The following is a 15714-nucleotide window of genomic DNA, read 5'->3' on the forward strand; positions in this document are numbered from 1 at the left end:
GGCGCCATGTTATGTACTGCCGGATGTTCGAGTCCTCCCTCCGCCATGGGTGTGTGCGATGTTCTTAGCATAAGTTATTATGAGTAGCGCGTAAGTCTGGAGATCGATGACCTCAGTAGTTTGGTCCCTTAGGAATTCACACACATTTGAACATTTTTAAACCATTGGTTCTACCCTTCTCTGTATACGTAAAATATCCCCTGTATACGTTCAATATCCATTGTTTGTCCCATGTGGCATGGGTCCCACACACTTGAGCAATATTCAATAACTAGCCGCACGACTGATTTGTAATCAGTTTCCTTTGTAGACTGACTGCACTTCTCCAGTGTTCTACCACTAACCCGAAGTCTACGACCTGCTTTGCCCGCTACTGAACCTATGTGATCATTCCATTTCGTATCCCTGCAAAGTGTTACACCCAGGTATTTGTAAGAGTTGGCCGATTCCAACAGTGACTCATTGATGTTATAGTCATACGATACGCTTTCTCGCTTTGTGAAGTGAAAAATTTTACATTTCTGAACATTTAAAGCAAATTGTCAATACATGAGTCCACATGATATCGGTCCTAAATTGTTGTTAGGATGTGGTATGTTATTGTCTACCTTATACTCTACGATACAACCATTCTGCATTGTGGGCACTGTCAAATCACTGAAATGTACTCCAGCAGGTCAGATCTAATCGACGGTAATGTTCAAGACACTGCGCGCCAGATACCGTGCACCGCACGTTTATTTAACTTTTAAGCTACTGGCTACTGAAGTTGTCTGCGTCTCGTCGATCGCAAGACCGTTCAGTCACCAACACAGCTGACCTGTCCTTATGAGGTAATAACTGTAGGATAAAACACTCCTTAGGCATAAATTCAAAGTTTTATTTGATTCCCTGTCATACTGCATATACACTCATGTTCAGAAAAAGCAGAACACCTCGAACGACTAGAGACAGGACGTTCATATTCACAGGACATGTACATTACTATGTTCTGCATCAATGATTAGAATTTGAACGTCGCCCGCGGGTTCAAGGTCAACGTCAACATCGCACCGCAACATCACCTACTGGCAAAATGTGAGTGCAGATTTCGTTCTCGCTATAAACTGAAGGTGATGGATCGATGTGACTTGAGCAGACGTGCTGGATGCCTCGCAGACATATGCGCGAACCGTGCCGTCAGGTGAGTGAGTCTGATACAGGGCACATTATTGGCGTGAGAGAATGTGATGCATCCATCCGGGAAATTGCTGCTCGTGTGGGACGAAGTGTTTCGGCAGAGCAACGATTGTGTGCAGAATGGTTGACGGAAGGCCATAGAACACGACGAGATGGGCCGAGTTGCACCACCCAGATGACAATCCAAGTAGGTCGACACCTTATCCGATTGTCATTGCGGGACAGATCACCGTCCTCCTCGGCTCTGGCACAACAATGGATCAGTGTAACACACCTTACACTTCCAGGGCTGACTGTCCGTGTCCCTTTACTGCGGCACAGATTACGTGCGTGTCGTCCACTTCTCCGCCTTCGTTTAACGAATGTGCAGAAACATGTTAGAGTGCAGTGGTGGAACGACGTCACTGGGGAGAGGAATGGCTTCAGATAGTGTTTTCGGAGGAATAGAGGTTCTGTTTGTTTGAAAACGATGGCCGCATTGGGTTTGCCGCAGACAAGGTGAGCGGCATCACAGTGACTGTATTCGCACAAAACACACGGCGCCAACCCAAGGCCTTACAGTGCGGGGTGCCACTGATTGCAACAACAAGGCCACTGTGACAAGTGTGGCCCACGTGAATGACATTCTGCGACCCGCAGTCACACCCTTTCTGCACAGCACTGGAGACGCCATTTTTCAGCAAGCCAATACACGACCACATGTTGTTGCATTAACACGTGCCTTCTTGGTCTCACAGGATGTCAGCCTTTTGTCCTGGCCCATCAGATCACAAGATAGTCGTCAGTCGGAAATGTGTGACATATGGTGAAACATCTACATCTACATTATACTCCGCAAGCCACCCAACGGTGTGTGGCGGAGGGCACTTTACGTGCCACTGTCATTACCTCCCTTTCCTGTTCCAATCGCGTATGGTTCGCGGGAAGAACGACTGCCGGAAAGCCTCCGTGTGCGCTCGAATCTCTCTGATTTTACATTCGTTATCTCCTCGGGTGGTATAAGTAGGGGGAAGCAATATATTCGATACCTCATCCAGAAACGCACCCTCTCGAAACCTGGACAGCAAGTTACACCGCGATGCAGAGCGCCTCTCTTGCAGAGTCTGCCACTTGAGTTTGTTAAACATCTCCGTAACGCCCCTGTGACCAAACGCGCCGCTCTTCTTTGGATCTTCTCTATCTCCTTTGTCAACCCGACCCGGTACGGATCCCACACTGATGAGCAATACTCACGTATTGGCCGAACAGTGTTTTGTAAGCCACCTCCTTTGTTGATGGACTACATTTTCTAAGGACTCTCCCAATGAATCTCAACCTGGCACCAGCCTTACCAACAATTAATTATATATTATCATTCCACTTATTGTTCCACACGCGTGCTCCCAGATATTTTACAGAAGTAACTGCTACCAGTGTTTGTTCCGCTATCATATAATCATAGAATAAAAGACCCTTCTTTCTATGTATTCGCAATACGTTACATTTGTCTATGTTAAGGGTCAGTTGCCACTCCCTGCACCAAGTGCCTATCCGCTGCAGATCTTCCTGCATTTTGCTGCAATTTTCTAATGCTGCAACTTCTGTGTATAGTACAGCATCATCCGCTAAAAGCCGCATGGAACTTCCGACACCATCTACTAGGTCATTTATATATATTGTGAAAAGCAATGGTCCCATAACACTCCCCTGTGGCACGCCAGAGGTTACTTTAACGTCTGTAGACGTCTCTCCATTGAGAACAACATGCTGTGTTCTGTTTGCTAAAAACTCTAGCGAATGCTTTCTAAATACGTTCCGATTTATGGACATAAGCTATTCTATCTTAAGGAAATTCATTATATTCGAATTCAGAATGCATTCAAGAATGCTGCCGCAAGCCGATATTGAGGATGTTGGTTTGTAGTTCTGCGGGTCCGTTCTTTTAGTCTCCTTATACAACTGTGTTTTTTTTTAGTGACTTGGAAGTTTTCCCTGGTCGAGAGATTCGTGACAAATACAGGCTAAGTAACGGACCAATGCCGTAGAGTGCTCTGTGTAAAAATGAAATGAGATTCCATCTGGACCTGGCAACTTATCTCTTTCAGTTGCTTCTCTAAACCAGGGATGCCTGTCTCTCTGTTCTGCCTGCGGAAGTCTATGCGACAGTCAAACGACGGTATGTTGTACGGTCCTCATGCGTGAATGATTTTGAAACGTGAAACTTAAAACTTCAGCCTCCTTTTGCTGTCTTCTATTGCCACCCCACACTGGTCGACGAGTGACTCGATAGAAATCTGCTTAGTTATTTTACGTATAATCAGAATTTTTTCGGGTTCTCAGCAAGATTTTTCGCTAAGGTGTGGCGGTGAAAGTTACAGGCTTGGCGCAGTGATCTTCTTATGGACGCACGAACTTCTACTGCTTGCCCGTCGACATTTTAGCGTTTTTTAAAATATTTTTAAAGTCTAAAGTGGATCAATATTTGCTCAGCATTTTCCGAATTTTATTATTAAACCAGGGTGCTCTTTTGCGTCCTTATCCCACTTACTTGGGACGTATTTCTCCACTGCACGATTTACAGTCTGTTTAAAAGATGCCCATAATTTCTCTATGTTCGTCATACTGGAAGTAAATGATGTTCATTCATTGTCTAGGTGGGATGCTGACAACAGCTTATCTGCTTTCTCTTGCGTAGATAACCTCCTGGTCTTCTTGATGGACTATCAACATTAGTAGCCGTCGTTGCTGTAATGACGTCATGATAACTAATCCCTGTCTCTGTGCTGAAACTGTCGATAAGGTCAGGCGTGTTTGTAGCTACAAAGCCTGAAATATTTCCATTGCGTGTGCTGTGGATTGTCTAATTTTTCAAGGCAGTCTTCGGAAAACGAGTTTAGTATTACTTCAGAAGATTGTCTTTTCGTACCACCTGCATTATATGCACAGACATCCCAGTCTAATATTGCAGTGATATGGGTCGCTGCACACACTGATCATAGACTTCCTTTGAACTATTCTACAACTGTTACAGTGGAATCGGGTGGCCGGTTAAAAGTTCTCATACTTGAGTCAACCTAGGTCTGTTGCTTGTACACAAATAACTTCACAATCAGTCTTAATTTCGACCTCGATAAAAACAATATTTTTTTCGACAGCAATGAAGGCTTCTAAGCTGTCTTTCGATACACGTTCCGTCGTGCCTTGCTAAATATTTCGGAGCTTTGCATTTCGTATTTCATCCAACTTTTGGTTTCGAGAATAATTTGAGCGCCACAACTTTCCTGGAGCGTACTAAGATCAGTAACTTTGTTACGAATACTTCGATAGTCTGCTGTTGAAATTTGGATAGTCGAAGTGTCTTTACAATGTGTGCGACCTGATTTCCCTGTGCATATAGGTTATCTAGCGTTCATCAGAGGACTTCGAACTACGGCCTAGTTTAAAAAACACCCATGTACACTCTCTAAGTGCTCTGCTAACCGAGTACCCGCTTCCTTCGTGTAGCCCACCGCTGACTTATCAAGGGGAGTCCATTTCACAACGCAGGTCGACATATCTGCAGCCAAGACCGTCACAGAATAGACAGAATCTTTGGTTAAGACCCTCCACTCGGTTCTAAACCAAAGATCCTCGATCGACTCTCGGTACGAGATACAGGGCGAGTCACTAACTGTTGCCACCTAGAATAACTCCGAAAGTATGATAGGAGCTGAAAAGTTCGTGGGACAAAAGTTGCGTGGGGCAACAGGGGCCATAATATGATGTTCGCTTTTTATTAAAAAGTGGGGTCGCGTCAGAGATATGAAGATAAACTTCGGTTTTTTAAATGGGATGCTATAGTTTGGTACTTATTTTCTGATAGATGCTATCAAAAATGGTTCAAATGGCTCTGAGCACTATGCGACTTAACTTCTGAGGTCATCAGTCACCTAGAACTTAGAACTAATTAAGCCTAACTAACCTAAGGACATCACACACACCAATTCCCGAGGCAGAATTCGAACCTGCGACCGTAGCGGTCGCTCGGCTCCCGACTGTAGCGCCTAGAACCGGACGGCCACCACGGCCGGCTAGATGCTATCGAGACGAATCCAATGATGTGTAATAGTAAGGTATCTGAAGGTTAACCAAGGTCAAAAAGGTGGTATGAACGTCCATTTACAGAAGGTGTTCGAAGTGATGACCATTGGTATCAATGTAGTACTGCAATCTTCTTATCATGGATTGAGTGGTATTCCTTATCACATCGGCGCTTATCGAAGCACATGCTCTAACAATTCTCTCCCGCATATCTTCAGGTGTAGCTGGAACACCTTCATAAACAATGTCTTTTACAAATTCCCACAAGAAAATATCCAGAGGCTTCAAGTCTGGCGAACGAGCCGGCCACGACACATCTCCTCCGCGTCCAATCCGACTTATTTCCAGCCATCAGCGAAAAATGTGCCGGACACCCATCGTGTTGATACCACATTCTGTTCATTGTTCTAAAGGTATTTCTTCCAGTAAAGACCTAATGTTTCTTGCAGGCGAGAATCCCACACCGTACATTCACCGACCACGGTTTTTTGTGTGCATCTCGCCGCAGCCAACATCGATTTTCAGTTGCCCAACAATGCTTCTTATGTAAATTAACATTTCCATGGTTACTGAATGTAGCCTCGTCAGTAAATAAAATAAAAATAATAAATGTATCAGCCCTCTGAATCTGAAGTTGCCGGCCGAAGTGGCCGTGCGGTTAAAGGCGCTGCAGTCTGGAACCGCAAGACCGCTACGGTCGCAGGTTCGAATCCTGCCTCGGGCATGGATGTTTGTGATGTCCTTAGGTTAGTTAGGTTTAACTAGTTCTAAGTTAGTTCTAGGGGACTAATGACCTCAGCAGTTGAGTCCCATAGTGCTCAGAGCCATAGGCTATATCCAATCTGAAGTTGAACCCATTGGAAGAATTCAACGCGACGCGTGCAGTCCGTACCAGTTAATTCTCGGTGGAGACTGATATGGTAAGGATGATATTTATGGCGATGCAGATCACGAACACTACTCTGGCTCATGCCTGATTCCCTTGCGATTTTATGCAAACAAACACAAGGATCTCGAACCACAGTGGCAAGAGTACAAATTTCCGTTTCCTCGTTAGGAACTTTCCTTTGCCGGATATGGTTCAGATGCGTTAAAGATCCAGTTGTTCTCAATTTATCACACACATATTTAAATTTACGACGCGTAGGGTGAGTACATTAAGGATATCTTTCAGAGTATAAGTCTCTAGCTCTCACTGAATTTCGTTTGCATTCTCCGTAATTGAGAAGCATATCAAATTGTTCTTCGAACGAATACATCATTCACATTCATTTGATTCGACGATTCTAGTCTTACCGCTCCTGTTAGTGTTGTACTGCGAAAGCGTCGAATGGTGTTTACACGTCAATGGCACGGTAGATGGATACGCCGTATTCGGCGAATGTTTACTATTTGTACGATACTAGAGAGAATTGTCAGAGCATGTGATTCGATAAGTGCCGCAGTGATGTGGAATACCACTCAATCGATGACAAGAAGATTGCAGCACTGCACTGACACCAATGGTCATCACTTCCAACACCTTCTGTAAATGGACATTCATGACACCTTATTGACCTTCGTTCACCCACAAAAACCTTACTGTCACACATCATTGGATTCGTCTCGATAGCCGCTATCAGAAAAGAAGTACCAAACTCTAGCACCGCATTTATAAAAAGTTTACCTTGATATCTCTTAGGCGACCCCACCTAGTAACAAAACATCAACGTCATATTATGATCCCTGCTGTCCAACGCAACATTTGTCCCACAAACTTTTCAGCTACCGTCATACTTTCTGAGTTATTCTAGGTGGCAATAGTTAGTGACCCACCCTGTATACATGGAAGTCGCCACAGAAGCATGGCAGAAGAAAGTGGTGTACCATTATAAGCTTAATAATAAAATTATAAACACACTCCTGTTTGCAGATGATGAAATAATCTTAGCGGACACGGACGATACACTACTGGCCATTGAAATTGCTACTCCACGAAGATGACGTGCTACGGACGCCAAATTCAACCGACAGGAAGAAGATGCTGTGATATGCAAATGATTAGCTTTTCAGAGCATTCACACAAGGTTGGTGCCGCAATCGCGATAAGCCACAATCCGACCTTTATCAACATCGGAAACGTGATGGTAGGCATTTCTCCTCCTTGCACGAGTCATCACAACAACGTTTCACCAGGCAACGCCGGTCAACTGCTGTCTGTGTATGAGAAATCGGTTGGAAACTTTCCTCATGTCAGCAGGTTGTAGGTGTCACCACCGGCGCCAACCTTGTGTGAATGCTCTGAAAAGCTAATCATTTGCATATCACAGCATCCTGTTGGTTAAATTTCGCGTCTGTAGCACGCCATCTTCGTGGTGTAGCAATTTTAATGGTCAGTAGTGTAGTATTACAGTATCTAAATATAATACTAATATAATGCCATTCCATGGTAAGGATCAGCGAAGCTCAAAAATAATAATTACACATTCCCGAAATACTGTAGGCGGAACAGCGACCAATACAACGTGTTTGAGTGTATATTTTCAGTTTATTTATTTTGCCCAATGGGGACCGGCTTCGGTATACAGTACCATCCTCAGGAAACCTACGAACAAAAAATTGCATTACCTAGTTAGAACAATGACGCAAGAGAAACTGCAGCATTTCACAGCTGCACTCTACCGACGAGGAGTGGAGTGGTCACCGCTGCCGTGGCCGGTCGGTGAGCTGCGACACGGCGTGGAGAGGGCGCCGCTGAGAGCCCAGCGTACACGTGGACACTGCCAGAGATCACTAGCCCGCGGTTTCAGAGATAACAGAGGAACACTGCGTCACTATTCCCTCTGGACGCAAGATTTTTCCCAATAAAAATAATTTTGCATTTTTTTAATACATAATGCTGTTATTTCGACGATAGTTGCTTAATTTAATGATTCATGGTTATATCGACGTTTCATAGTTGCATAAACTTTATATATCGGTAATTGTAAACTTGGATAAACTGATATTTGCTTTTAATGGTTTATTACACTGCGAACTATTTTTATACAATTTCTTTATTTCAATTTTTTTGTTTATTTTTTTGAAAATCTTTTACATTCAACTTTCTAAAGGTTAAAAAAGTATTATAAGGAATAGAAAGTGAAACTCTGTACACAGGGGCACTCTTACCACTGCTGGCCGTAATTTCCGTCTATGTAAAACTCAACACTGACCTTCTCTTTTAGTAATGGAGAGGCCTATTTGGGAATGACAACTGCTACCTAAGCACTCTAAGGTTACACAATACACCATACTTTTGCTGTCATAGAGGTTAACATTTTTTAAATTTCTCTTGCATTATTGTTGTATGTAATGGAATTTTTTGATCGAATGATGGCCTGAAGGTGGTTCTGAGTACCGTAACCGCTAGCATGTACGCAAAATAAATAAATTGCGACTGTAGACTGAAACATATTCTTTTTCAACGTGATAACCGACGATAAACTGCTAGAATACATAAATGCTTTTAAACACCCGGGATTTGATATCTCATATATTGCACCCAATCATCAAGAATACAAACTGCAAAAATTTCAACGGTTGGTAAGTACAATAAATCACACTCTCATTGGGAAAATTAGGTACTAAAATGCTGTAATGTGATGGCAGTACCACTTCTCATGTGTGGGTCAGAGACGTGACCACTATTCAGCAGCCAACAGAGGAGGGTGAAAGAAGCAGAGACGGTACTGCTAAGACCAGTTGCTGCTTATAAATTCATTGGATCGTATAAAGAGTAGTGAAATCAGAAATGAAACTCACATCAAAAGCATACTTCAGAAAATACAGGAGTACAGAAAGAAATGACATGAACATATTCAAAGGAAGGTAGATTAACGAATACGTTAATTATTATACAGATGCAGACCTCAAGGGAAAACAGATGTTGGTATTTCTACGAAGAGGTGGAGAGATCAGCTGCAATCTACTTGAAATCGTCACAGGCAATAACTCCTGAGCACAACTGGATCTGATGATGATATCCTACACCACTGTAAATAATTAAGATGTTGCACAGTGCCTTGGTGACAAATGAAGAGTAATGGCGGCCACTCAACTCTTGAACTGCGCCAACAGTTCCTTCGGATGAGCTAGGGATTTCGTTCGGCTGGGGTGCAGGTTCCCCACAGCTTCGGTGCTTGGACTGGCGGGCTGGACCTGATCAGTCAGCCGCTGCCACGGCCCGGAGACGCCAGCTGTCGTGGCACCGATGATACCGATGCGGCTCTAATGGAATCCCAATGTTTCAGGCGCCTTTGTTCGCGGTCAATGCCTCATTGGCTAGAGCTGCTGACGTTTCACTGCCAGACAGCAGGTGCTGATGCGTCAGCCTCATAGGTTCGAAGTACGTCGCCGGTACGTGACGCGGAAGTTGCAGAGTCGAGGCCAATGCCGTTGGATTTTTTACCTCTCATATGTGCGAATTTTAGAGAACCAGCCCTGAGCAGACTGGTAGGGGTAAACAGATCGTCAGTGTAATGGCTTGTACCTCCCATTTCATCACCCCCGAGTCTCAGCCCACACGCGGTCTGCACATTGTGCTTGTGAGCAGTTCAATACGCCTTGGCCGACCCTATCATAGATGTTCCAAACACTGTGTTTATTTTAAAGTAGACACAATACGAAACTGCAGTACTGGCACCTACGACCTGGAGAATGTATACATGGATTCCCATGTTTTGTTTCTCTAATATTAAATACAGGTACATAGCAAACTAACAAAAATTGAAGAATTTTGTCTATAAGAATATTTCAGTGTGTGATACATTGCCGTTTTCCTGCATTTCATAGGTCCCTACTCGAAGTTTTCTGGTACACTTCCAGCTTGGCGCGGTAGTGTTATGGGGTGGCTGGTTCCGGCTGCAGAGCTGTATATGTGGGAAGCTGTAGTGTGGGCTCACCAGTACGACGTCAAGAATGCTTACTCAACAGAACGTTCCTTATTATTTGCTGCCTTGCATACAGTACTTGCACAATAGTAACCGAGGAGCCACCCACGGCTAGTGAGCAGCTGGTGACATCTGCAGCAAAACGCTGAGGCAGCAGGACAGCAGGTGGCAGTGACGGTCCCCTCGCTGACTCAGCAGTGTGTCAGCACCACATTGCGGTGTTCTGAGGCCAGTGGTTGCCGTCTGCTGCCTGTGGCTGGTGGTGTCTGCCAGAACTGTGCAGGTGTTATGTTTGAAACCCACTATCAACAGGGCTAGCTGACAGCTCACAAATCAGTACCCTCACTCAACTGTTGATGCTGCTCTGTAAGATTGGATTAGTTTAACTGTGCATTCGGTCAGTGAAAGGGATAGAGACTGTGCCAGTCAAATGCATGGAGCTGTAGGGACGCTGCTGCCTGCTGATCTGGGAGCATTTATGGTCCCTGTGGCTGCACCATGCAGCAGTCCGGTCAACCACAGGCAGCAGAGAATCGCACTGTGGGGTGCTGCACCAGCAGTGTTGCAGCTCCTAGCTACAGAGTTATGCCAGTGGCTGACCCACGTCTCCCTTGTTTGGCAGAGGAGTCCTGCCTAAAGTTCAGGCCGAGGCACTAGTGCAATGCTGCCTCAGTCTAATTTCTTAAAACAGAGACACAGCAATATCATGAAGTGCATTAAAAAACATGACACCTCTGTTGTGACATTCGCTGTAATCAAGGGACATGCCTCGAGCTGCAAGGGAGATTCATCCCAGATATGGACTGCAATATATTAAGGTGTTTGTAAGGCATGGTGAGAAACTAAGGTTACAAAGACTGCAGTGAAAAGTGCACATTTTATTTGATACAAAGCCGGCCGCTGTGGCCGAGCGGTTCTAGGCGCTCCAGTCCGGAACCGCGCTACTGCTACAGTCGCCGGTTCGAATCCTGCCTTGGGCATGGATGTGTGTGATGTCCTTAGGTTAGTTAGGTTTTAGTAGTTCTAAGTCTAGGGGACGGATGACCTCGGATGTTAAGTCCCATACTGCTTAGAGCCATTTGAACCATTTGATAGAACCAATACAGCCAACTGATAACACATACATTAGGTCGATTTTGTGACAGCTTCGGTATCGGTTTAGGCACTTGTCGCTTTTTCAGATGAGTTTGAATATATTCTCCTGGTAAAAATCCCGTCCTTGCGTCTTCAGCCACGTTGTTCTAAAGTGTTTCACCTCCTCATCTGAAGCGAGTTGTCGGCCTGCTAGGTGAGCCTCCTGTTGCCCTGAATCAGCTCCTCCATGTGGACTGGGTTCAGATTCTTCATGCTATGCTGGATCGACCACAGCGATACTTCTCGGTGACGTTTTCCCTGCCGGCTCCAAACTTTCAACACCATTCTGCAACGTGCTGAAGGGACATTACTATCTCTTTGCGAACCTCTACCAGTTGCTGCTGAATTTCAGCAGCGGTTAGATGTTTCGCCCACAGAAATAAAATAACTGAACTGATCTCTTCGCGAGACCTGTTATCCAAAGGTGCCGCCATTAGTGTTTACCTGCAACCTGCGCTGTGGGTGGCTAGTGGCTGAAACTCTGCATGGTTACCAACCCCGTTTATCAGAATTACCGCACACTACTAATTTCTACCTCGATAACCACATGTTTTATAGCTTGTTTGTTCGTCTTTGGAACGAAATACATACCAGATTCTGCGTATCAGGGATAGACAGTTTGTTGGAAGGTTTTTAGTGCTATGTGACATTAAATGTCTCCGCATAGGTCATGTAATTCGCGTGAGTTACGGACCGCTGATTTGCGTACGTGGTAATGGAAATGAGTGTTTGGCGTCTTTGGCCGGGAGTCCCCTTGCGGGGCAGGTCCGGCTGTCTTGGTGCAGGTCTTGTTACATTCGACGCCACATTCGGCGACCTGCGCGCCGGATGGGGATGAAATGATGATGAAGACAACACAACATCCAGTCCCTGAGCGGAGAAAATCTCCGACCCAGCCGGGAATCGAACCCGAGCCCGTAGGATGGCAATCCGTCACGCTGAGCACTCAGCTATCGGGGAGGACTGCGTACACGGGGATGGAGCCCGACAGCGAAGCAGTTGGGTTCCATAGGATTTACATCTGGCGAATTTTGTCGCTGATATATCAACGTGAGTTGACTATAATGCTCCTCAAACTACTGTAGCACGGTTCTGGCTCCGAGACACGGACAGTTATATTGCTGAAAGACGACATCGCTGTCGGGGGAGACATCAAACATTAAGGGGATGCAGGTGGTTCGCAACTGTCAGGGTGTCTTCGATTACCGTCAGAGGTCACATTCAACCGCATGAGAATGTCTCCCATATCGTAATGTCCCAACAGCCTGGGTCAACGGCAAGCTGGACGTTTCAAGCCGCCCTTCACCTCGATGACAGCGTTTGTAGAGACGACCATCAACCTAGTGTACCAAAAATGTGATTCACTTGATGAGACGACACGTTTCCATTGGTTGACGGTCGGATTCCAATGGTCCCGTGCCCATTGCAACCGTAATTGACGATGTCCTTGGGTCAGCACGTGAACACTCTGCTGCGAACCTTCACGTTCAACGATGTGCGATGAACGGTGTGCTCCGAAACACTTTCAGGTGCACCATCATTGATCTCTTTCGGCAGAGGCGTCACAAATTGCCATCTGTCTTACTCTACAGAGCAGACAAGCCTCCGAACCTCACGTCTTGTGAAGAGTCGTGGACATCCAACCATTTAGCACCTAGTTTTGGTTTCACTGTCCTTCTACCTCTTGATAATTAATTGAAACCCTCAGCTGCCCACATATGTTGTTGGCATACCTTGATGGTGACTCGAACCCGGGATCTCCTGCTTCTCTTTCTGTAGATGCACGTGAACATTCGACCAGATTCGCCGTTTTCGAGATACTCGTTCAGAGGCTCTGTGTGATGATAAACTGCCGTTTGTCAAAGGGCAGATTGTAATGGATTATAATGGATGTCTCATTTTGCAGACCACATCTTCACTAGGGTGATCCCCCGTCCGTGTCTGCTCCGCTTACATGCTTTTATTAAAGCGTCACTTGCCAGCAACGCGACCACACGCATCCAACGTCGCGGTGGACAGTGGTCACAAAGTTTTGGCTTATCAGTGTGTATAACAGACCAAACTCCAGGAATGTCAGCCTCGTAACCTTAGTTTCTGATCTCCGCTTGTAAAAAATCCTCAGTATGTTCAAACAGGATCTATTTGTACCGATGGTGTGTTCATGCTTACGGAGAAACCTTATGCTAGATCATGTCCACATGACTCTGTAGTCAGTGTCTGTTCTGTGGACTAAATTGCTCGCTCCCTACATGTTCCCATACTGTGGCCTCACCAGTGGCTGTTGTTGTTGTTGCAGCCTGTATGTGCTGGACCGCACGGCTAAGGCTCTGTTCGTGATGCTGCTACTGTGGCTGCTGGTGGGCTACTCCGAGACTGCGCGCTCAGCCATGGACACTGTGGCGGAGGCCCTGCGCTCCCTGCCTCTGGTGGGCAGCGTCCTCACCAAGGAGTCCACTCTGCAGCCCATCTGAGGGCGGAGGGAGTCACAGCAAGCTGCCGGGCTGGGGGGCCGTCCGAGACTCTCTTATTCCACAATATATATCAAATCTCACAGCTCATATACGTACATGTATCAATGGTACTTGCTCTGCACTTGCTCTTTAGCATGGAATAACATGTGGGGTTAAGTTCACTTACGATAAAGGCAGAAATGTTTGTGTACAAAGAGTATTGTAGGTATACCCATAAATATCTCTCGTGGTGGGAAACTAACTTTACAATGAATTACGACCGTTTCACATTATATGTATTGCATGTTTTACAGTATGAAACAGATAGACTGGTTTGCATACAGAAAGTATGGCAGAATATGGCTGATGCAATTGTAAATCAAAATACATGAATTTTACAGGCCTATACAGTCTCTCAAACATAGGTATCTATTACGTAATCCAGCGTGATAAATGTACAACATCTGTTGTTTCCACAAGCTGTGATCAGTAATTTTTGGTTAGATTCGTATGAAATAACAGTACTTGTACAAATCTTTTGAAGATTATATAAGATAATATTTTATACAAAAAAATTGTTTACAGACAGCTACAAATTTTAAATATGATTTGTGCGTGTGTGTCTTACGTGTGCGTGAGCGCGTGTGTGTGGGAGAGAGAGACAGAGAGAGAGAGAGAGAGAGAGAGAGAGAGAGAGAGAGAGAGAGAGAGAGAGAGTTGCTCTATAAGCTAATTCAGCATTGCCACATAAGTAATCTGTAACTGGAAAATGACTGATATATATGTATTAGTTGTAAGTCTCGTTATAGGTAGCTAAATCTTTTTATACATTTGTAAATCTGTTTTTATGCTAATGGTAAAAGATACCGGTCAAGTTTGTGTCATGTACGAGTACTTGCCGCTTGAATAAAGAATTGATCCTTAATTTAAATTTCTTAGTAATGCCACCAAATTTCACGTTTATTGTATCAGTCTCAACATTAGTTAATTGTTTAATACCAAACCCCCAACTGTTTTTAATGACGTTTAGAAATATCTGTTCAGTTTCACGTCATCAGCCAGACCTTACACAAAGTTATCGCCAGTGGAATGAACTGAAAAAAAAAAAAAAAAAAAAAAAAAAAAAAAAAAAAAAAAACGAACTGAATGTGAGTATCGGTAAAGTATATCGATTATGCTAGACACATATCTTATGAGGTGCCACACTGGCCAAATTTCACTTCGCCGTTCACCTGTTCTCATGCATAATCGCAGCGGCAGAGATCCTCATCTTCCTCAGTCCAGAGAAGCTAGTATTCCGACACCAGTGCACTCGAAACACGCTGCAGCGTCAGAACGTAACCTCCGTAACTTAACTACAAGCCTCTTCTATTAATTCGTAAATGACGGATAGTTTTTCTCCAGCACAGTTTTTTTGTAACGGACTTTCGTACCTACACTTTTTGTTTTCTGTTCATGCTTTTCAGGAAATTCTCGCAAACATGCTTCGTAACTCTACTCCTACATTTTATCGTATTATTTATGAAGATATACCAGAAGATGTTTCTCCTCTGATTTAAATTCGTGTAGTAACACGATATATCTTCATTAGGGGACTTGAGGTGGCGGTTCGGATAACTACAATGTAAAGATTGCATTTCCGATTTTATGTCTAGTATTCTATCAGGTTTGTTAATTCATGAAATCTACTTTTTGTGATGTGCAGGCTTACTTTTCCATTCTCGTACTCTTAGGTTTTTGTTTAAAATGTGGTGTGAATCTGACTTTTAATTCCATCGTTATCCTCATTACTACACAGAAAATAGTGTCTCTACAAAATTATGTTCTGAAAACCTATAGCTAGATTTTAAGTTTGATGCGAGAGGACTACTTAACGTTAGAGAATTTTCTGCGTCCAGTAGTCATTGTTTTCTCATTTATTTTAAAAAGTGCTACTTCTCCTTTTATCAAAGAGTACTAACAAAATAATCAATCTAAAAACA

At 44.3% G+C, this 15714-nt stretch overlaps 1 protein-coding gene across 2 annotated transcripts in view; it reads left to right on the top strand.

Annotated features, from left to right (window-relative positions):
* LOC126481139 (putative fatty acyl-CoA reductase CG5065) overlaps positions 1–14657 on the top strand; it is a 469013-nt gene extending 454356 nt beyond the window's left edge. For both annotated transcript variants that reach the window (XM_050104690.1, XM_050104691.1), the window contains exon 9: positions 13579–14657. In XM_050104690.1, coding sequence (XP_049960647.1) covers positions 13579–13753 — 175 coding nt within the window. In that variant the 3' untranslated portion in view covers positions 13754–14657. The remainder of the gene's footprint in view (positions 1–13578) is intronic.
* Positions 14658–15714: the final 1057 nt, after the last annotated feature.

The sequence above is a fragment of the Schistocerca serialis genome, chromosome 5 (genome assembly GCF_023864345.2).
Source record: "Schistocerca serialis cubense isolate TAMUIC-IGC-003099 chromosome 5, iqSchSeri2.2, whole genome shotgun sequence".
Classification (NCBI taxonomy): domain Eukaryota; kingdom Metazoa; phylum Arthropoda; class Insecta; order Orthoptera; family Acrididae; genus Schistocerca; species Schistocerca serialis.